Genomic DNA, 21,461 nt, shown 5'->3' on the forward strand with positions numbered 1-21,461 from the left:
TATGGAGACAGGATGCATCCCTGGCATACACCCTTCCCAAATTTGAACCGTGCAGTGTTACCCTGCTCTGTTCTGACGACTGCCTCTTGGTCCAAGTATAGGTTTCGAATTAGCACAATTAAATGTTCTGGGATTCCCATTCTTCTCAGAGTCAGCCACAGTTTGTTATGATCCACACAGTCAAATGCCTTTGCATAATCAATGAAACACAGATAGACATTCTTCTGGTATTCTCTGCTTTCAGCCAACATCCATCTAACATCAGCAACAATATCCCTAGTACCACGACCGTATTACCAAAAAAAGGCCTATGTTCTTAGAGTAGAACCTCATTCTTCAAAGAAAGAAGAATCAGGGAGACTCACCTAAATACTGACATTAGTCTACTTGTGAACACCAAATTGTCCTGCTCTATGGACTTAAATGTATCAGACCTCATCCTTAAGAGTTTCACAATTAGGTTCCTTTTTTAGTCATATTTTAACTTGCTATCAATTATTCATAAAGTATGCACAGTGTTTCCTATATCTATGAATTTGTACAGTCAAAAATGCCAACAATCATTGTTGTGTACCATTGAGTTGGAACTGACCTATAGCTGACCCGCCTGCAGGTTTTCAGAGACAGTAAATCGCATGGGAGGAGACTGTTCATTTTTCTCCAGCAGAGCAGCTGGTAGATTTGAACCACATCCCTTTGGAATTGCATCACAGTTTCTTACCACTAGGCCACAAAATCTCCTTCAGTCATAATATGGCTTTCCTTAATTTCTAGGACATAGACACATCTTATTTACCATATATTTTCAAATTAATTGAATGAGCATCTTTTATTATTTATTGTTACATGTGAAGACACTGATACCAAACATCCTAAGGATCTTCTGTTTGCAGAACAGACAATAAACATTACAGATAAGTATTCAGTCCATAGATTATTTTCTTTAGTCTTTTGTCAAGGTGCTTTTTGCCTTATAATGCTAAACTTGTAATGGATTACTTAAAGAAAATTTCTTACCTAAGTGACTATTTCCCCACACAATCTCCCGAGTATTCTCATAATTTCCATTCATCCAACCAAGCAAAAGATTTTCAGGATGTGAATATATGTTGCTGAACCCAAAATGCGGACCATCTTTTAGTGATTTTGATGCATATAAGATATCTTTATAGCCAAGTTGTGATGTAACTTGAGATAGAACCAAAACCTGAAATTAGGAAAGAGAGAGAGAGGAATTGTGAACTTTTACTAGGTCAAAATAACAAATTAATCTTATTCTAAATTCACACTTTTTCCTTTTCTTATTTGATCTATAAGGTGCATTACATGATATGTTGTTGTTATGTGCTGTTAAGTCATTTGTGACTCATAGCAACCCTATGTACAACAGCCCTGAAACCTGCTCTATCCTGTGCTAACTTTACTGTCTTGGACACACCTACTCTCATTACCCCAGTCACTGTATCAATGCATCTCATTGATGGTCTCCTTCTCTTTCTCCATCCCTCAACCCTTCCAAGCATGATGTCCCTCTCCAAGGACCAGTCCCTCCTTGCAACATGGCCAAAGTATGTCGGACGAAGCCTCACAATCCTTGCCTCCAAGGTGCAGCCTTGTTTCACCCTCTCTAGGACAAAACTGTTTGTTCTCCTGGCAGTCCATGGTATATTCAACACTCTTCTCCAGCACCACAGCTCAAAGGCATCAATTCTCCTTCTATCATCCCTACTTGTTGTCTAGCTTTCTGACACATAGCATGCAACTGAGAAGACTATGGCCTGTATCAGGCACACATTAGTATTCAGACTGATGTCACAGTACTCTGGAGAGGTCTCTTACAGCAGACTTTCCCAATGCAATATGTCTTTTAATTTCCTGGCTGCTGGTCCTTAGAATTTTGATTGTGGAGCCCAGCAAACTAAAGCTTTTAACAATCTCAATCTCTCCATCATCTACCATAATGCTGCCAATCGGCCCAATGATGAGAATTTTTGCCTTCTTTATGCTGTTCCTCAATCCATATTGAAGGCTGCAGTCCTTGGTCTTCTGCAGTATGTGCTTCAGGTCCTCCTTAGTTTCAGGAAGCAGGGTTGTGTCATCTGTATAACACAGGTTGTTAATGAATCTTCCTCCAATCCTAATGCTGCATTCCTCCTCGTACAGCCCAGCCTCCTGATGATCTGTTCTGCATATAGATTGAAAAGGTATGGAGACAGAATACATCCCTGGCATACACCCTTCCTGATTTTGAACAATGCAGTATCTCCTTGTTCTGTTCTGATGACTGTCTCCTGGTCCAAGTACAGTTTTTGCATAAGCACAATCAAATGTTCTCGATTACCATTACAATTATACAGAAAAGTAAAATACAAAATCTCCAATTTGTTGCCATCAAGTTGGTTACAGCACAGAATAACCTCATGTACAGAGTAGAATTGTTTCATAGGGTTTTCTTGACTGTAATCTTTGTAAAAACATATCACCAGGGCTTTCTTCTGTCGTACTATTAGGTGGCTTCGAACTGCCAAGCCTTAGTTAAGCAGTTGAGTGTTAATCGACCCAGAGACCTTATGTAGTTTATAATAACGGGCTTAAGACCCAGTTAAAAAAAGGGTTATGACATCCAAGCAGATATATGCACACCCATGTTTATTACAGCTTTGTTCACAATAGCAAGGAGTTGGAAACAACCTAAGTGCCCATCAACAAACAAATGGCTAGAGAAGCTATGGTATATTCGCACAATGGAATACTATGCTGCATTGAAAAACAAGGAACTCATGCAATATTATTCAAAATGGTTGACTCTGGAGAACATTATGCTGAGTGAAATATCCCAGTTACAAAAGGACAAATATTACATGATGCCACTGTTGTAGAATGGGACTAACCTCGGGGTTGGGGAGAGACTGAGTAAGATGGGTTCAATAATGTATACTGCACTGAAACAGAGGAGGGAGAAAACTGTTTAAAAGAGATATGTGACTAGGTATTTCTGTCATTACAGGAGTCTAGAGCGAGGGCTGCATGGTGGAGGGGACCTGGGGGAGGGTTTGTAAAACAATGAAAGAATCTCTTCTTTTACTTTTCCATAATTTTTGACTCATGTACTTATAACTTGTTAGTTAAATTTGTGTCTTCTAGGTTGCAAAACCCCCATGATACATCTTCAAGGATATGAACATGTACGGCTAAGCACAATTAATAACAGTGCATCTAAATTCCAAAATCAATCTCCATAATAGTCTATGTGTTTCCTACTGTCAAAGAGTAGAGAGTAGTGAGAGAAGATCTTCACCCTGAAACCAACAGCGTCCCTTTTCAGCAGGAAGTAGCTAAGGGAATATGCCATCCCCTTTTCCTTATGAATCAGGGTGAAGTCTCTCTCAGGGAGGAGTGATAGGGAATGGCAAAGGACACACTGACAAAGGAGATTAATCAGAACTGACTTTGACAAGCACTGTGGCAACTGGACAATTAAAACAGACATTCAGAATGGCGGGGGAAGAAGAACAAACTGGGGAGGAGGGTAGAGAGAATGGTGTAGCAATGAAGGAATGAAAACCCAAAATACCTGTAAATGTTCATTAAAACTAATAAAATTTAATAATTAAAAAAAGAGTTACATATGAGGTTAGACTTGTTAGAATATATATTTCAAATTTGCCAGTCATTCTCTAAGAGAAAGATGATCTTATTAAGATTTTGCCTATTCTCTTACTAAGATTTACAGTCTTGGAAACAGGATGAAGGCTCATAATTGAATAGGTTATTTTGTTTTGTTTTGTTTTTACAAAAGTAGAAGAAGGTCAGAGCAAGAGAGGAAGACCATTGATGAGATAGATTGACCCAGTGACTGTAGCAGTGGAATCAAATGTGCTGGAGATGGTGAGGTTGGCTCAGAATAGGGAAAGGTTCAGAGTCATTATTCATAAGGTCACTGAATCACAGTTAACTTGACAGACCATAACAACAACAGCAAAGTATGTTAAAATGTTATTTTGATGTATATATCCTGTACTACAGAAGATACGCTATAATAGAAAACTTTGATGGCCTAGTGGTAAGGAGTCATTCTGCTAGCACAAAAGCATTCAGTTAGAATCTATCAATTATTCTGAGAGAGAAAGATAGGCAATCTCCCCCCATGCAATTTACTGCCTCAGGAAACCCCCATTGAAGGGTCAGCTATGAATGAGTTAGTTCCGATTCAACAGTACATAACAGCAATTATAATATAAAGATATTTACATAGTATCACACACATACATCACATTTTTGCAAGCATTCATTATGCATTTGAGTTTTAAAAATAGCAATATTCGGTGAAAACTGTCTCTACAGAACACAGTGCAATACTGTCTCTTCTGACATCCATCTTGGAACTTTTTGCCTTCTTCATGACTGATATTTCTTATATCCTCCCACAGCTCATCTCTTTTTCACTCATTAGTGCTCAAGACTTTAAATCTGTCCCTGAAATGGTTTTTAAATTCTTGTGGCATAGGCTTCGGGTCAAACTTTGGTTCTTGTGGATTGGATTTGGTTTTCTTTAGCTCCTTTAGAATTTGCATATGGTCTGTTCCACAATCAGTACCTGGTCTAGTTCTCAGAGCTGATTTTGAGCTTCTCCAGTGATTTCTTCCACAGATGTAGTCAAATCTGATTCGTTTGTAGACCATTAGGTGAAGTCCATGTATATAGTTGCAGTTTATATTTCTTACAAAAGGTGTTTGCAATGAAAAGCTTGGAAAAATTGAATTCAATGAATAGATTGTACAGAATTCTGTCATCCAGCCTCACTTCTGTCACCAAGTACATACTTTCCAATGACAGATTCTTCTTTCTTCTTCCTAATTTTTGCATTCCCATCACCCATTATTATCAAAGCGTATTGACTACGTGTTCAATTGATTTCTGACTGCAAAAGTTGGTAGAAATAATCTATTTCCTCCTCTTTGTCCCTGACTGTTGGTGCATATATTTGAATGATATTTGATCAACAAATCTTCCTTGTATGTGTATGGATATTGTCCTGTCACTTAAAATGATTGCTAGGAGAACAAACAGATCTGCCCCGGAGAGGGTGAATCCAGGCTGCTCCCTGAAGGCAAAGATTTTGAGGCCATCATCTCACATACTTTTGGCACGTGGCCAGGAGGAACCAGTACTTGGAGAGGAACATCTTGTTTGTAAGGGTGGATGGACAGCGCAGGATAGGAAGGTCCAAAATGCGATGGATTGACACAACAACTAGGGCAATGGAATTAGGTCTGTCAGTGATGATGAGATTGGATCAGGATAGGGCAGATTTCAGAGCTGATTTACATAGGGTCACAATAAGTTGCAGCTGAGTTAATGGCACATAACAACAACAACAACAACATACAGCACAGAGATTAAAGTGCAGGAAAGCAAGTCTCTGGATGAGATGGATTGATACAGTGATCGCAGTAATGGGGGCAGATGTGTTGGAGACAGTGAGATTCGTTCAGGATAGGGCAGTGTTCAGAGCTATTGTACATAAGGCACTGAGTCACAGGTGACTCAACAGCACATAACAGTAACAATAAATTTAAGTACCAGTCTACCTTCAGCCATTTACTTCCTGTTTTAGATGCTAGGGATAGCTTGTGACCAATCATGTCAACAGATAAACAGAGGATAGATTCATATATAGATAGATAAGACATACATACAGAAAGACATATATAGACATATAGTGAGAGCAAGTTAGAGATGGACATTTCTGCTGGTGTAGTCCATAGAGAGTTGCACTGCTACATAAAAGGTGGAGTCTCTGGTCATTAAAATCCATCTCCTTCCATGTGATTTTTAGGCTCCAAAACTCACCAGAGGATCAGCTATGAGTCAGTTCCAGTTCAATGACAAGGAGAAAGAGATAGTGATAAATTTATACACACACACATATATACATGGGAGGAGGCTAATAATTTGAAGCCACTCAGGATCACAGAACAAAATTCTCTTTTTAAATTTTTTAAATTGACATTTTAATGAAAGTTCATAGAGAACTTGGATTTCCATTCATTCATTGTAGTACATTTTCCTCCCTATCATCTCCCCTCAGTTCACTTTTTTCTTGGAAAAAAAATTCATTGTTGCACAATTTCCTCTCCACCCCAGTCCACTTTGCTATAGTTCTGAAGAAAATCTTATCCATCTGCTTTTATAACAATTACAGACAATGTTCTTGTTGTTGTGTGTCATTGAGTTGGAACCAATCCATAGCAGTGAGTTTTCAAAGGCAGTCAATCTCATGGGAGAAGATTGTCCATCCTATTCCCACAAAGCAGCTGGTGGATTCAAACTGTGTCCCTTTGGGATCACAGCTCAGATTCTTACTACTGGCTACAGAGCTCCCTAGTAGACTGTGAAGCTCTCTGTAATTCACAGGGTCACTCTGAGTCAGAATTTATTCTACTGAAATGGATTTCATTAAAAATATATGAGTACACATCAAGATTTTGCCAGTGGAAGAGTTAGAGCATTGGTTTGAATTATAGTACAAATTCCTTAAAGATCATTCAAAATCTGTAATGCATAAATCTCATGGGGCATGGGGAAGTAGACCAGAATTGGAGTAGCATGTGTGGTAGAGATCCTGTTGGTACTATAACTAAACATATTTCTTTGGCATTCACTTGAACATCTTGAAAACTGTTTACTGTGAACATCTCAAAATATCTCTCCCAGAAGGCTTTTCTTTTTGACATATGGTAGAACATTTAATTTATGACCAAACCAGGCAGGAGTATGAGAAAATCTGTACATCCAGACATAAACCCCCCAAAAGTAGATAGGTATGAAAATGCTCCAGCTTCCTCACCTCTGAGGTAGGGTAAATGCGGAGGGTATGTACTACACTGTCTTCAAACTTTCCAATGCACCTGAGCTTCAGTTAAGCATACTGAAACTTTCTTGAACCACAACAGTCATGGTCATATTTCTCTTTCTTCTACTCACGTAATCTCTCTACTCCATTACCATGTTGCCTTGGATAATTTCAGAAATAAAGTACTTTCCACTCAAATACCTATCTCACAGTTTGCTTTGGGAGAATACAATCAAACACAAATACTTTTATAGTCAAATTAATGTTAAGTGTATCTTTGAGACAGTGGTCATTTTATATATTACGTAACTAACTCTTCCTGTCTAGAGGTAAGAAGCTGTGCTACAATCCCTAAGGCATATTGTTCAAATCCACCAGCTGCTCCATGGGAGAAAGAAGGATTATCCCTCCCATGTCATTAACTGACCCTGAAAACCCGCTGGAGGGTTATGCTATGTATCTGTTCTGATTCTGTGGCACATAACAACAACATTCCGTGAAATGTCTCAAATGGCTACAGATTAAAAATACTGAACGACCTACAGGTGTCCCAAAACTGTCTTTTTGTTTGCTACAATTTTAACTCAGTAGAAGCAGGTCTGGGTTTTGGGGTGTGGGGTTTTTTTGTTGTTGTTGTTGTTGTTTTACTAGTACTATCTTAGAATTTGATGGGGGAAAATCTATTTTTGACTGTTAGCTATTTGTCTTTCACATGTGTAGTTGAGCATAACCACTGCAGAAAAGTGAACTGTATCATGTAAGCATTTTAGAAGTGTAACAGAATTGCTTTCTTTATTTTTAGCAGTTTTATGATCTAGAGCTCCTAAATTTCAAATGTCATGTTACATAAAAATGCAATTCGATGTCTTTGGAAAAAGCCTCTCACTCTTTTCTCAGGAAATACCAAATGATGATTAATCAGAACAGAGCTGAATGGATTATTTGAGGCTGATAACCTGTGCTTTCTCTATATTCATCCATCATCTGCCATTTACACTCTGCAAATGAGAGAAGAGTCTCCAGTATCCCTCAACTGAAAATGCTTATTTAGTGATGGACCCACATGGAATGTGACTGGTATTTCTAATATATGATCAGCCATTACTCTGAACATAATTCTAGAGCAGTGCCACTCAAATAATAAATGGTGGAAGATCTGTGAGTTTTCATGCTGCCACAGAGTGATAGTTTTGTAAAAACACTGTAAAAACAGATGGTTAGGAAAAGAAAGGAAGAATGAATGAAATTAAGAATAAATATGCATATGAGCACAAACTTGTTTCATATGCAAACCCAAATACACCTTGGACAAGAAGTAGCTTTGGATAAGAAGCAGCTGCAGTGCAGCTTCTTACCACTAGGGCACCAGAGCATTATGGTTTACAAAAGAAAGTATAAAGTACATATTATATGTAAATATATGGACTCTTCACTTTCTGGCTTAAATGTTTATTGTTTTATGCCATCACATAGGAACCAACTCATAACTAGGGGTTTTTTTACACACTAAATATCACAGTTGAGGGTCCATCTTTCTACTTTGGAGCAGCAGTCAGATTTGCACCATGTGCTTTCAACTTGGTAGTGAAGCTCCTGATAAGAGCTCCCTACTGGTGTATAGTGTTTGGGATATTTAAAACTATTGAGTTCTGCCTATTGACCTTGCTGTACTTTCTATGTTGTTCTGTATCTAACTTCCTTAAAGTTAACAAATTGTTTGGTAAAAAAAAATTGGTTTTCATGTGCTTGATTGTAAAGTCAAACTCAGAATCACACTGCTGGTCAAGTATAGTGGGCCCTATAGATAAACCAAGCAGAAAGAACATGTTTTCAATGCAATTTTACCTATGAGACCAGCATACATGAGTTGAGTTTTCCAAGGGTTTTATGCTCAGTGAAGTAAACTTTATTTAAAGAATCTTAAGTAACAATGAATGAATGAATGAATGAATGAAAATTCAACTTTTCTGTAAACTTTCATTAAGATCACAATTAAAATAAAATTTAAAAAATCCTTGAAAATCAAGCTGCTTGTGGTAACTTCGGTTATAACCAAATAAAGTGCTTTTTAAAGAGTGTACGATATGGGTTTTCATTCTTCTACCTATAACAAAATTAAAAATATTTCAGAGGAAATGGAGTGATACAGTAAATGAGGTAGTAAGGGTAGCAGTGAGATTGGCTCAGGATAGAGCAGGGTTCAGAGCTATTGAGTATAGGATCACTATGGGTCATAATCAACTTGATAGCACATAAAAAAGTAACAACAACAACAAAGGTAAAAGTCAGAGCACAACAAGAACTTTCCTATGTATATCTTAGCCATGTAGGAAAACTTCAGCTTGATGAAACCCACAAACAAATGACAAACATGTAAGTATTCTGATTAGTAATATGTAAGTATTCTGATTCAGAATATGTAAATATTCAGACAATAAAAACAAATATTAGACTACAAATTTATTTTTTCCACCTCATTCATAAGACCTAACAACACACTTTAATATCAAAGCCTCAGTGCTTTTATCTTACAGAAAATTTAAATAATACTGAGCATCTGATTTTAAAGTCATAGCAAATTTTGAGTAATAGGAAACGGAACTACTGTAGTCCAGCATATTTATAACAGTAATGAAAGGCAAGAGGTAATAGTTGTCCAAGAGAATGAAGTAAAACTATTAAAAGCTAAAAAAAATAATTGGTGTCTGAGCATTATTTAAAGAGGAATTAGGCCTGTAAGTGTTAATAAGTCTTACAGTTACCACCTTACTACCAAAAAAGTAATAAAAAATTTTGTTACACGTTAAAAAAATGCATTTGGTTTGAGAAAAAAAGAAGGCTCATAGTCATTACTTTACTCAATTATAATATATTTATTTCCTAACAAAATTCTAGTGACTGAGCTTAGAAATAAGGAATACCAATAAAAAGTGCAATGTCAAGCCAAAGCACATATAGAAAGACATAGAATTCCAAGTAACTGGATTTTTAAAAGTATTTTATTTAAAAAGTGCAAAAGAATTAGAAAAATAACTAACACCAAAAATCTCTCTCTGTTAATGAAAATAGCTAAGTGTCCAGAGAATAAGGTTATATCACGACTACATTTTATACTGTTTCTCCTTGTTATTCTATAAGAAAATAACCTTTACATTTTAGACAAATTTTAAAACTTGTGTTGTAAAAATAATAATTGTTCTCATAATCAACAAATAGAAGTTAAGAATGTGAAGTACTTCTGAAACAACATAATTGCATACTGACCATGAAAAAAGTTCAGATTCTATTATTACACAAATTCAATGTCAATAAGTCAGCTCTAACTCATGTCAACCCTCCATTGGGTTTCCATCTTTCTCCTGAGGAGGAGCTGGTGGATTTGAATTATGAACCACTCACTTATCATGTACTAAGCCACCGGAGCTTTTCTAAGTAAACTGTGCATTAATGGAGTACGTTTTTTTAAAAATACTAACATGGTCTGAAATCAATGAAAATCAGATAAGATTTCAGTTTTAGAAACTTACACAATGACAGGCACATAGACCAATGGAATAAAATTGAGAACCCAGAAATGGACCTATCCATCTATGGCCAACTGGTATTAGACAAGGAAATAAAACCTATCAAATGGAGAAATGACAACCTGTTCAACAAATGGTGCTGGCAAAATTGAACTGCTACCTGTTGAAAGCTGAAACAGGATCCACATCTCATATCATACACAAAAAATCAACTCAAGGTGAATCAGAGACTTGGGAGTAAAGCCCAAAATCATAAAGTTCTTAAGAGACAAACTGGGACCAAGCTTACAAGGCCTAGTCTATGGTATAAAGGGACTGACAAATATAGCTTAAAATTGCACAATCTGAAGAGGACAAAATTGATAAATGAGACCTTCTAAAGATTAAATTCCACTATGAAGCATGCAGGAGCAATGATTTCATAAATTATTACCTAACTTGGGAGGGACTGGAAAGCATTATGTTGAGTGAACTAATTCAGTCCCACAAGGACAAATATTGTACAAAACCACTATTGTAGAATGAGTATAAGGATCCAAGAGGGGTGGGAGAGGGTGGAAGCAGAGGGATAAGGATGTGTGGGGTGGGAGTAGGATTAGTCATGTGGTTGTACAATTTGATGGGTGGAGGGGTGAGGGAAATGGAAAGAATCTGTTTTTGAAAATAATGTATTTGAATTTTGTAAATAAACTAGTATAAAATTTAAAAAGAAACAAACAAACAAACTTCTTCCAGCGGGATGAAAAGAAAACCAACCGACTATGAAAAAAGATTTGGCAATACCCTCTCAGACAGCGATCTCATAACTAAAGTTTACAAAATACTACTCAGCCTCCAGAAGTAAAAGGTTGATAACCCAATTACAAAATTGTCAAAACACATAGAAAGATTTTTCGCAGATAAAGACACTCAGGTGGCCAACAGATACATGAGAAAATGCTCAAAATCACTGACAATGAGAGAGATGCAAATCAAAACCACAATGAGATACTATCTCACCCCAGTAGCAGTGGCAATGTTTAGCAGGGCAGCAGTCAATAAATGTTGGAAAGGATATGGAGAGGCAGGAACTTTCATACACTGCGGGTGGGATTGTAAAATGGCACAACCACCCTGGAAGGCAGTTTGACATTTCTTCAAATAGTTGAACATAGAAACTCCGTATTACCCAGCTATTCCACTACTAGGAATATAACAAAAAAAATTAGAACAGAGATGCAAACAGAGATTTTGTACATTAATTTTCACAGCAGCATTGTTCACTCTTGTAAGAACATAGAAATAGCCCAAATGTCCATTCACAACTGAATGGATTGAGGAATTGTGGTACACTCACACAATGGAATACTATGCAGCACTCAGGAGCAGTCATTTTGAAAAATACGACATAACTTGGGAGAGCATTATGCTGAGTGAACTAACTCAGTCTCGCAAGAACAAATACTCCGTAAAACTACTGTAATAAAAATAGGATAACTAATAAAACATGTATGAGGACCTAAAGGAGGAATAAATGTGAGTAGAGGAGTGAGGGTGGGTAGGGGCGAAATCACAGGGTTGTGCAATTTGGTGGGTGGAGGAAAAGGGGAAGATCCGGCGGGGACTTGAAAAGACAGGGTAATGGTGGGCATAGCCCAATGCTGATTAATTTTATAAAACATAACGCATGGGAATGATTGTATGAAACAAAATGTGAATGAAGAATAGTGTGGAACACAATGTGTACAATCTTTGTAAGAAAACCAACATAAAAGAAAGAAAGAATAGTACAATATACCATAATTATCATCATGATAAAGCATTGGAAAATCATTTGAGTCTAAAAATTAGCAAAATAAAAAATTGATTGTAAAGAGAAATTAAAGGAAAAGGACTCCAAACAAACAACTTACTTCTGAAAAACAAAAATGAAGTAGGACCATAGCACTCCCTGGTCTCAAACTCTACTATACAGAGGTAGTAATTAAAACAGCATGGTACAGGTATAATGAAATGCATACAGACCAATGGAACAGAATCAAGAACCCAGAAATTAACCCATCTATCTTTGATCAACTGGTGGTTGTCAAGGAAACAAAACCTATCTAATGGAGAAACTACAACCTCTTCAACAAATGGTGCTGGCAAAACTGGACTGCTACCTGTAGAAAGCTCACACCATACACAAAAATCCATTCAAGGTGGATCAAAGAGACCTAGGAGTAAAACCCAAAACTATAAATATCATTGAGAGACAAAAGAGGACCAAGCTAGGAGGCCTAGCCTATGGTCTAAATAAGCTGTCAAATATAGCCAGAAACACACAACCAAGAGTGGATAACATTGATGAATAGCACCTTCTAAAGATTAAGCACCTTGGTGCATCAAAACCTTTTTCCATTAGGGTCAAGAGAAAACCTAATAACTGGGAAAAAATTTTTGACCATGCCATCTCAACAAGAGTCTCATAACAAAAGTTTACAAACTACCACTGGGCCTCCACAATAAAGGGACGGATAACCCAGTTACAAAATGGGCAAAAGACTTGGAAAGACTTTTCACAGAGCAAGATAATCAGATGGCCAACTGACACATGAAGAAATGTTCAAAATCAATGCAGAGAGATGCAAATCAAAACCACATTGAGTTACTGTCCAACCCCAATTGTTGTTTGTGGTTGTTTACCATCAAGTCAGAATCGACCTATAGCTGCCCTTCCAGAGGGTTTTCAGAGGCAGTTAATCTCATGGGAAGATATTGCCCATCTTTCTCCTGAGAAATAGCTGGTATATTTAAATTGCATGCCTTCAGGAGTGCAGTGCAGTTTCTTACCACTATGACACCAGAGATCTCCTCACCCCAGAAACAGTGGCAAAGTTTAACAGGACAGCAAACAACACATGTGGAGTGATCAGAACTCTCATACATTGTTGGTGGAATTGTAAAATGGTACAAACACTATGGAAGGCAGCTTGGCATTTCCTCAAAAAGCTGAACATCGAAATTTTATATGATCCACCTATTGTTACTACTAAGAATATATCGCAAGGAAATTATAACTGAGAAACAAATGGAGATTTGTACATAAATGTTCACAGCAGCGATACAACAGCAATAAAGTGGAAACAGCTCTATCAACAAGTTGTGGTACATTCACATAATGGAATATGATGTAGCACTTAGAAACAATGATTTTGAAAAATATTATATAACATGGGAAAGGCTATGAAACACTTTGCTGAGTGAACTAACTCAGTCTCATAAAGACAAATACTGCATAAGATCATCATTGTAAAAATAGAAGGACCATTACGAAGATGTGTATAAAAGTCCAAAGGGAGATTGGGTGGGGCAGGAGGTGAAGAGGGGGAAAATGAAAGGTCACAGAGTTTGGAGGAGGTAAAGGAATTGGGAAAGATCCAGTAGGGACCTGCTAGAATGGGGTAACTAAGAGCATAGATCAATGGCGATTAATTTTATAAAACATAGTGTATGGGCATGATTGTATGAAACAATGTGAATGAAGGTTAGTGTGAAACTCATTGTATATGAATGAAACACAATGTATATGAATTTTGTACACAAACCAATATAAAAATTTTAAGATATTTAAGAAAATTGCAAAAAGAAAAAATAAGTAAGTAGAAAGGAAGAAATGAAAGAAGGGTGAGAGTGAGGAATGAAGAAATGAATGCAAGAGAAAAATGTGTTTTAGCTTGTTATCAACCTCACTAAAAGCAAACTCACTGCCAGGACAATTCTTACTTCTAACAGCCTTAGTGAACAAACAGGGGAGCTCAGGTTAACAAATCTTTAGGGAGCTTCTCTGCTAACCCAAAGGCCATTCATCTCTGGCGGGACAAATCCATTAGCAGCTCTGCAAGAGAAAGATGAAAAATTTCCTCCTGTGTGACTTACAGCCTCAGAAACTCAACTGTGAGTCAGTTCCGCCCCAAGGCAATGAGTCGTTCTTTAAGTTGGAGAATAAAACAGATCTGCTCAACAGGTTTTCCAAGGTTTGACATCTTTAAGGAAACAGATTAATATATTTTTCTCTAGAGGAGCTACTGATGGGTTTGAACCATTGACCTTCTTATTAGGAAAGAAATGCTTCAATAACAGTACTACAATAGAAGAGAGATGTCTGGGAAGAGATACTAATTTCAAGTAAATTAGGATGTGGAGAGAAAGCTCCAAGAAGTATCTTAAGCTACAGTGGAGTTTGCTGAATAACAGAGGCATGACAACCATTTGATTTCAGCTCTATGGCACTGTTCAGGTCATCTGTGGAGATAATTGCTAAGTTTTCCCAGAAATGTGATGTGTACATGTTGTATTAAAGATAAGATCTCGCTTCTATCAATAGTGGATGTTTTATGGTATATCTTATTAAGTCAGCTTTGTTCCCAGGCCATATGCTAATCTGCCCCAGAAAACACCTTACCTCACTTCTAAGAGTGAGTGGCTTAAAAATAAAAATAAAAATGGAGATATAGAAGGCCAGCAAAGGGTGGGTTTGAGATGTCTGGGTGGGTTAAGTGGGCACATTGGACAACATGGCTTCTCCTTTGGCATTTTTAATTGTGATGTTTAACGGACATGTTTGCAGTTTAAGATGACACTTTTGAAATAAAATTCTCTCCTAATGATGACTTGAGCCCTGCCACTTGATGGGAGAATCAGCAGAACCTGTAGGATCTTATTTGGAATTGTCATTCTCTATTGTAATTTTCTTTCTGTTTATTTTTAAAATTTCATTTTGTTTCACTGGAAAGAAAAGATGATGCTCAGTTTTATACATTAAAAGTGTACAAGTTGCTTTGTTACAATAAAACTAAATGTGTACATGAGTATTTGATGCTTTTCTCTTGGAACAAATAAGACCTTCGAGTTTGACTTGTTCAATTTTTCATTGTCAACCTTTGTCATCTTGATTCCGTATTTTTTGATGCACACGTTGTGAGTTGATCTCAGGGCTATGTGGAGTGAGTAAAAATATTTGAGTCAATATTAAAGACTTCCTAACTGGGAAACACTGGGTACAATTTGCCATTGGTTTCTGGAAATGTTCACATCCCTGGGGATTTAGATTATATACAACTCAAAGTTTTAGTATATTTATATGTCCTTGATTTTGATCTCAAATTGGCAGTTTTTAATAGAATTGCCCTTTCTTTCTTGGGTGTAATGATAATAGTATCTGCCAGCACTATCAGACCTGGTGCTCTAATGTGGAGGCACACTGGGCAGTGGCTGGCATGTCTTCACTGGCACTCTAATGTTGTGATGTGCCTCACAAGACAGCCATTGAGTCCATGTTGGTGGTGAGAAACTCAGGAGTACCAATCTCAAATGCCAGCTCTTCATAAAGTTATCAAGTGAGACATTTATGTGACTCTGGGTAGACACTGCTCAGTCTGCTAAATGCCACTGTGCATAAAGTAATTTTTGAGACGCTACCTAATACATAAGCTTTTTAAATGCTGTAAAATATAGTAGCTAAATCAATGTCAGTTATGTTTTCAGAGATGAATCAATAGCCAGCCTGGTTCAATTCAAAGCCTTTGATGTATAAAACTTTTTAAATGAAAATAATTCCATCAAGAGGCAAAGGGTAACACAACTTGTTTAGATGGATAGTATGTAATTTCTCTGCACAAGTCTTTATATTTAGTACATAATTGTACCAGTCAGAAATTTTGCTCCAATAAAGGTACATAAAAATTAAATAAAAAGAGTGAATGGCAGAGTGTCCTCCTACACATGTGCGAAAGTTCTCACATTCCCCCCGCCCCATCTACAGTGATGAACCATCCCTTCTTTGTACTGGATATGTAGATGAAGATTATGTTGTACCTTATCTAATTTTAAATATTAGTAAATTTCTTGCTCTATTTCTACAAAATGAAACTTTCTTAATTCACAATTTGAGTTAATAAAATGTTTTCTCTATTAGATGGTTCTGGATAGGCAGCACCAAGGCAAAACCAGAAATCATACAGGAATTTTTTCATTAGGATCGATTTCTTTATATCAGTAAAGTGCTAATAAGCACATCACACTCAAAAACTGAAGGTTGAACAACTTAATTTAGGAAACAGAGGTAAAAATAATAGTGGCCTGTATTTCAAGGAAATTAGTCTTTGGAAAAAAGTTTTGCAGTTTTTACTGCTTTGGCTTCACGGAACTATGTAGTGTTTGAGTAGATTGGCGGAAAAAAAGGACCTTCTCTGAGAATATGTTATCCTCTTGACACCTTAATGTAAAGTAATAAGGTACCTTATATTTACATGAGACGGATGATGCTAGGTTTAGTAAGCAGCATGGAGACTGGGTTTCAACAGTCACTGGTCAGCTGTGCATAAACTGAACAATCATACTTAGTATGCCTGTGCTTTCAGCATCTGATATAGCCCCCCCCCCGCCCCATGATAAATCTTCAACAAGAGTTAAGCATTTAGGGGAGCTCTGGTGGCCTAGTGGCAAGGAGCTGCAACTACAATCCCAGGGGTGCACGGTTCGAATCCACCAGATGCTCTGTCGGGGAAGGAGGGACAATCTCCTCCTGTACCAGTCAGATCTGATTTGATGGTACACTCACACAAAAATAATAAAATTAAAAAATTAAAAGAAAAAAAAGAGTTAAGCATTTGAGGCTTGGATAATTGGCACCACATTAAAAGTCCTATTTAAAATCTGAAGATTTATCTCTAGTATAGTAAACATAAGGACACCTGGTTGTTGTTGTGTACAGTCGAGTTGGAACACAGACTCATAGCTAACCCACCAGTGGTTTTCAGGCAGTTTAATCACAACTCCTTATCCTAAGCCATCAGTCAGGAATGATAGCTGGTGGCACAGTGATTAAGTTATCTGCTGGTAGCCAAAAGCTTGGTGGTGTTTCTCAGTGGGAGAAAAAGCCTGATACTCTGCTCCCATAAAGAATACAGTTTATAAAATCTTACCAGCCAGTTCTAACCTTTCCTATAAGGTCCCTGTAAGTTGGCACCAATTTTAACAGCACACAACAGCAGCAAACATAGCTTGTGGAAACTATTACTTGATGCACTACTCGGGCACCACTCAAAATAATACTACTGTTAAAAATATTTTCTTTTTAATATCATCCCTTTCTTAAAATTTCAGGTGAAAGTAACTTTCCTGTAAATCTCACTATTTGAAAGCTGCATCTTGAATTCATGTAGATTAACTTATTGAACCCAGAAAATTTATTTTGGCATTCTATACTTTTTTTTACTATTTCCTTTGACATTGAAGCAAGAAGAGCAAGAATACTGTTGATCATTCATACTTCCTTATAAATAAAGATTCATTAGCAATGGCCTTTCTTCTTGTGATCTATGACTAATGTATTATCAAATATCAATCTACAATGACCTCTCCCCAGGCTACAACACAGATTAATTTTTCAAATAATGAAGAATTACTCCTCCTACACTATGGGCCTCCACTTTCAAAGAGAACAGAAAGTATCAGGCACTTCTTTCCCATCTAGTTTTCACATAAGTGCAAAAAGTTATGGTCTCTATCCACACTTACATTTACCGAAAAAGTGAAATGCTTTCTATCACATGTGAGAGTGCTTGTGCTTCCATATTTTATGCTGCTATTATTACAAGACATCTTAAAAAGTCATTTTAAAGAGGAATTTTACCACTTTTGCTTTTTCTTCAATCATGTTATTTTGCAGATAATTTAACAAGTTCATAGGAAATGCAATATCATGGGCCTATTCTGTTTGTGTGGTTTTTTTACAGAGGTCTGAAATTGTAAATAAAGTTTCTTTAGTCTTGGTGTCTTGGAGGAAGTATAGCTGGGTGTTCTTTAGAGACAAGGATAGCTAAACTTGGCCTCACATACTTTGAGCATGTTGTCAGCAGGGACCAGTCTTTGAAAAAGAACATCATATTGGGAAAGGGGGAGGGTGAAAGAAAAAGATGAAGATCTCCAACAACATGGATTAACACAATGACTGTAACATTGGCTTCAGCATATCAGAGGCAGTGAGAATGATGCAGGATAGGGTCAGGTTCATAGGGTTGCTATGAGTCATAGGTGACTTGATGGCACCTAAAAAGTTTTAGTGTAGAAAGTTTTAGTAAAAAGATCTTAGAGAGTTGAGCTGCTAACTAAAAAGCTATGCTTCTTTGATGGTTTGAATGTACTACTATTGCTCACCAAGGGAGAAAGATCTCTTCTCATTGTGGTTTACAGTCTTAGAAATCTGATGGAGGGTCACTATAACTTGGAACCAAGTAAAGGGGAGTGATGTATTGTAGGTTTTTATTTTGGCTTGGTTTGTTTTTCGGTTTTTGTTTTTATTTTTATTTTGGTATCTAGATGTGGTGCTGGAGAAGCACACTGAACATATCGTGGACGGCCAAGAGAACAAACAGGTCTGTCCCGATTGCTCCTCTTAGGCAAGGATTTTGAAGCTCTGTCTCACAAACTTTGGGCACTTTGCCAGAAGGGACCAGTCCTTGGACAAGGACATCATGCTTGGAAAGAAGGAAGGACAGTGCAAGAAAAGAAGACCCTGGATTAGATGGATTGACACAGTGACTGGGAGTAATGGAGGCAGGTGTTTTGGAGACAGTGAGATTGGCTCAGGATAGGGCATAGTTCAGAGCTATTGTTCTTAGGGTCTCTGTGAATCAACTCAAGGACACACAACAACAACTAATGTGAGCAAAAAACACTAAAATTTAATTCTTGAAAGTTTTCGAACTGGCTTTGTAGAAACTCATTTAATTAGACAAAAATATTGCTGCTCTTTGAAAAGGTCAAAATTCTTTAACAGACTGTGAGCTATTTGAATACAAAAGCAAAATATACCATGACAGAGAGTATCCTGGGAATAAGGGAAAAGTAAATCAAAGAACAAAGCAAAAGAGTTTAGTCAAATTTGTTCTCATCTAGTTATTGTTGTCTTTTCAATTTCCTGTTTTCTTTCCCAAATGGTTCCATAAAAATATCAGGTGCTTGTCTTTCAATACATAAGGATTAATAATTTTAAACTCAGAAGAGATATCTGATTATATTTATGTTTAGAACATCATTCTGAGATGGAGTGCTTCTGTTCTCCTTTTTTCACCTCTCTTATGCTTAATTGAATAATTTATTTCAGCCACCAATACCTTTTTAGTATGAACTGGAAATATAGTTCAAGACAATGGCTACAATTACACATGCAAATTTAACATGCAACATCATCAAATGACATAAAATCAAATTGGGTGAGACAAGCTTTGTCCTGTTATCAAAAGAATTAGTCGTAGGGAACTGGTAAAAGCAATCCTGGGAAGCATTCATGATCTCTAGAAAGGGAACAATTAGAACCTCAGAGGCTTTGTGTGGAAATCACAACATTCCATTTCTAATTTATGGAACACATCTGAACAATACCATTTGCTAATTCAAGTGAAATTACGAGGACACTTTTGATTTAACAGAGTGTCTGGTGCTTTCTGTGCTTTAGAGATGACGTACAGAAAAAGAGGGGTTCTGAGATGCTCTTCTTAGATGATCCTATCACTTCCTATGACTTTACCATCAATTTAGGAAGGCTTCCAAATGTGTGCCGCCAATGAGATCTTTCTCTTGATTAATGATAACACTCATTTGGAAATTACCAGGGAACTTTAGATGTAGCATTTTCCATGCTCTCTTGCCATGTACAACTCTCTTCCTCAAACTAAATCCTGTTTTTTCTCACCTGGGATTAGTAACTTAAGCAAGAAATCGGTCTTCATTCTTGACTTCTGTTTCCTTTGTCTCACAAATATGATCATTTATCAAATCCTATTGAATTTTGGTTGTTGTTATTGTTAAGTGCTGTCGAATCATAGACAACTCCTAGTGACCCTATGGATGAAAGTCCTCAACACTTGCTTGACTTTCATCCTTTCTCCAGGTCATAGGGTTTCTGGAGACAAGCTATTACTGAAGTGGATGCCACTCCTGTTTCCAAGCTTGTTTTAATCGAGGAGCTCCACCAAACCCTGTCCACCATGGGTAACCATTATCACATTTGACATATCAGTGTCACAGTGTTCAGCTTCGCAACAACCACGAGTTACCTCTGTAAGCAAGTGGACAGACAAGGGATATACGACCTAGAAGAATATTTGACCAATTAAACAATCAAAACAATTAAAGACGGGCCTGAGGGCCACGGATTAGAGTCACCCACCTTTGGCTTTGTAGCATCACTGTCTGTCCACTAGGCCTGGTTTTAGTTGTCAATTCAGAGTAAAAATTAAATGTTTTCTTAAGTGCCGTTGAGTAGTTATAAATGTCACCCCTTCTCATTTATCTGCTTTCATTAGCCTCTCCTACCATCTTAAAGCCATAAATTGCTTAACAACTTCCCACCAACAGTGTTAATAGTGTATCCGGATTGATTTTTTTTTTAGAATGTGAAATTTATTGTCACCCTTATGATTAAAACTCTTTGATACATCTGTATTTACCTTTGACTAAAATCCAAAGAGCCATGATTCCTTGGTTCAGTTTGCCTTATAAAGTCAACCATGATGCCAAGGATGATAATTCTGGCAAGGATCACGGTCTGCATTCCTTATCCTAACCATATCTTGCTCATTACCCAGAACATACCATATTCTAAATAATATAAATATTTTTGCACAGTGAATTCTCTTTGGCTTGAAAAAATTTTAATGTTTCCTCATCAAACCTGGTTCCAGCAGGCCGCTCAGAGGAGGGGTTAGGCATCCAACTAGCTGAAGGCTGGGCAGCTTAGAGGTCAGCCTCAGACCCCTCCCATCTCCCCAGGTAATCGAAGAAGCAAAAACCACGCGACATTCGTTCCAGCAGGCCGCTCAGAGCAGGGTTTAGGCATCCGACTAGCTGAAGGCTGGGCAGCTTAGAGGTAATCGAAGAAGCAAAAACCACGCAACATTCGTTCTGGCCCTCGGGCCAAGAAAAGCCTATCTACACACCAGTTCTACAGGAAGCATCACCTTTACTCGGGAAACATTACGACTAAACTTCAGAGACATTGATCCCAACATAAGGAACTACCATCAGCTGATGTGTTTGGAATCACAGAAGCCATGGAA

General features: G+C 37.3%; 1 protein-coding gene across 1 annotated transcript in view; it reads right to left on the bottom strand.

Annotated features, from left to right (window-relative positions):
- CHDC2 (calponin homology domain containing 2) overlaps positions 1-21,461 on the bottom strand; it is a 135,108-nt gene that overhangs the window by 103,801 nt on the left and 9,846 nt on the right. The window contains exons 6-8 of the mRNA XM_006881847.1: positions 18,827-18,838; positions 16,815-16,835; positions 1,018-1,134 (exon numbers count right to left, since the gene is read on the bottom strand). Coding sequence (XP_006881909.1) covers positions 1,018-1,134; positions 16,815-16,835; positions 18,827-18,838 — 150 coding nt within the window. The remainder of the gene's footprint in view (positions 1-1,017; positions 1,135-16,814; positions 16,836-18,826; positions 18,839-21,461) is intronic.

The sequence above is a fragment of the Elephantulus edwardii genome, unplaced genomic scaffold (genome assembly GCF_000299155.1).
Source record: "Elephantulus edwardii isolate Elephantulus edwardi_28Jun2011 unplaced genomic scaffold, EleEdw1.0 scaffold00016, whole genome shotgun sequence".
Classification (NCBI taxonomy): Eukaryota; Metazoa; Chordata; class Mammalia; order Macroscelidea; family Macroscelididae; genus Elephantulus; species Elephantulus edwardii.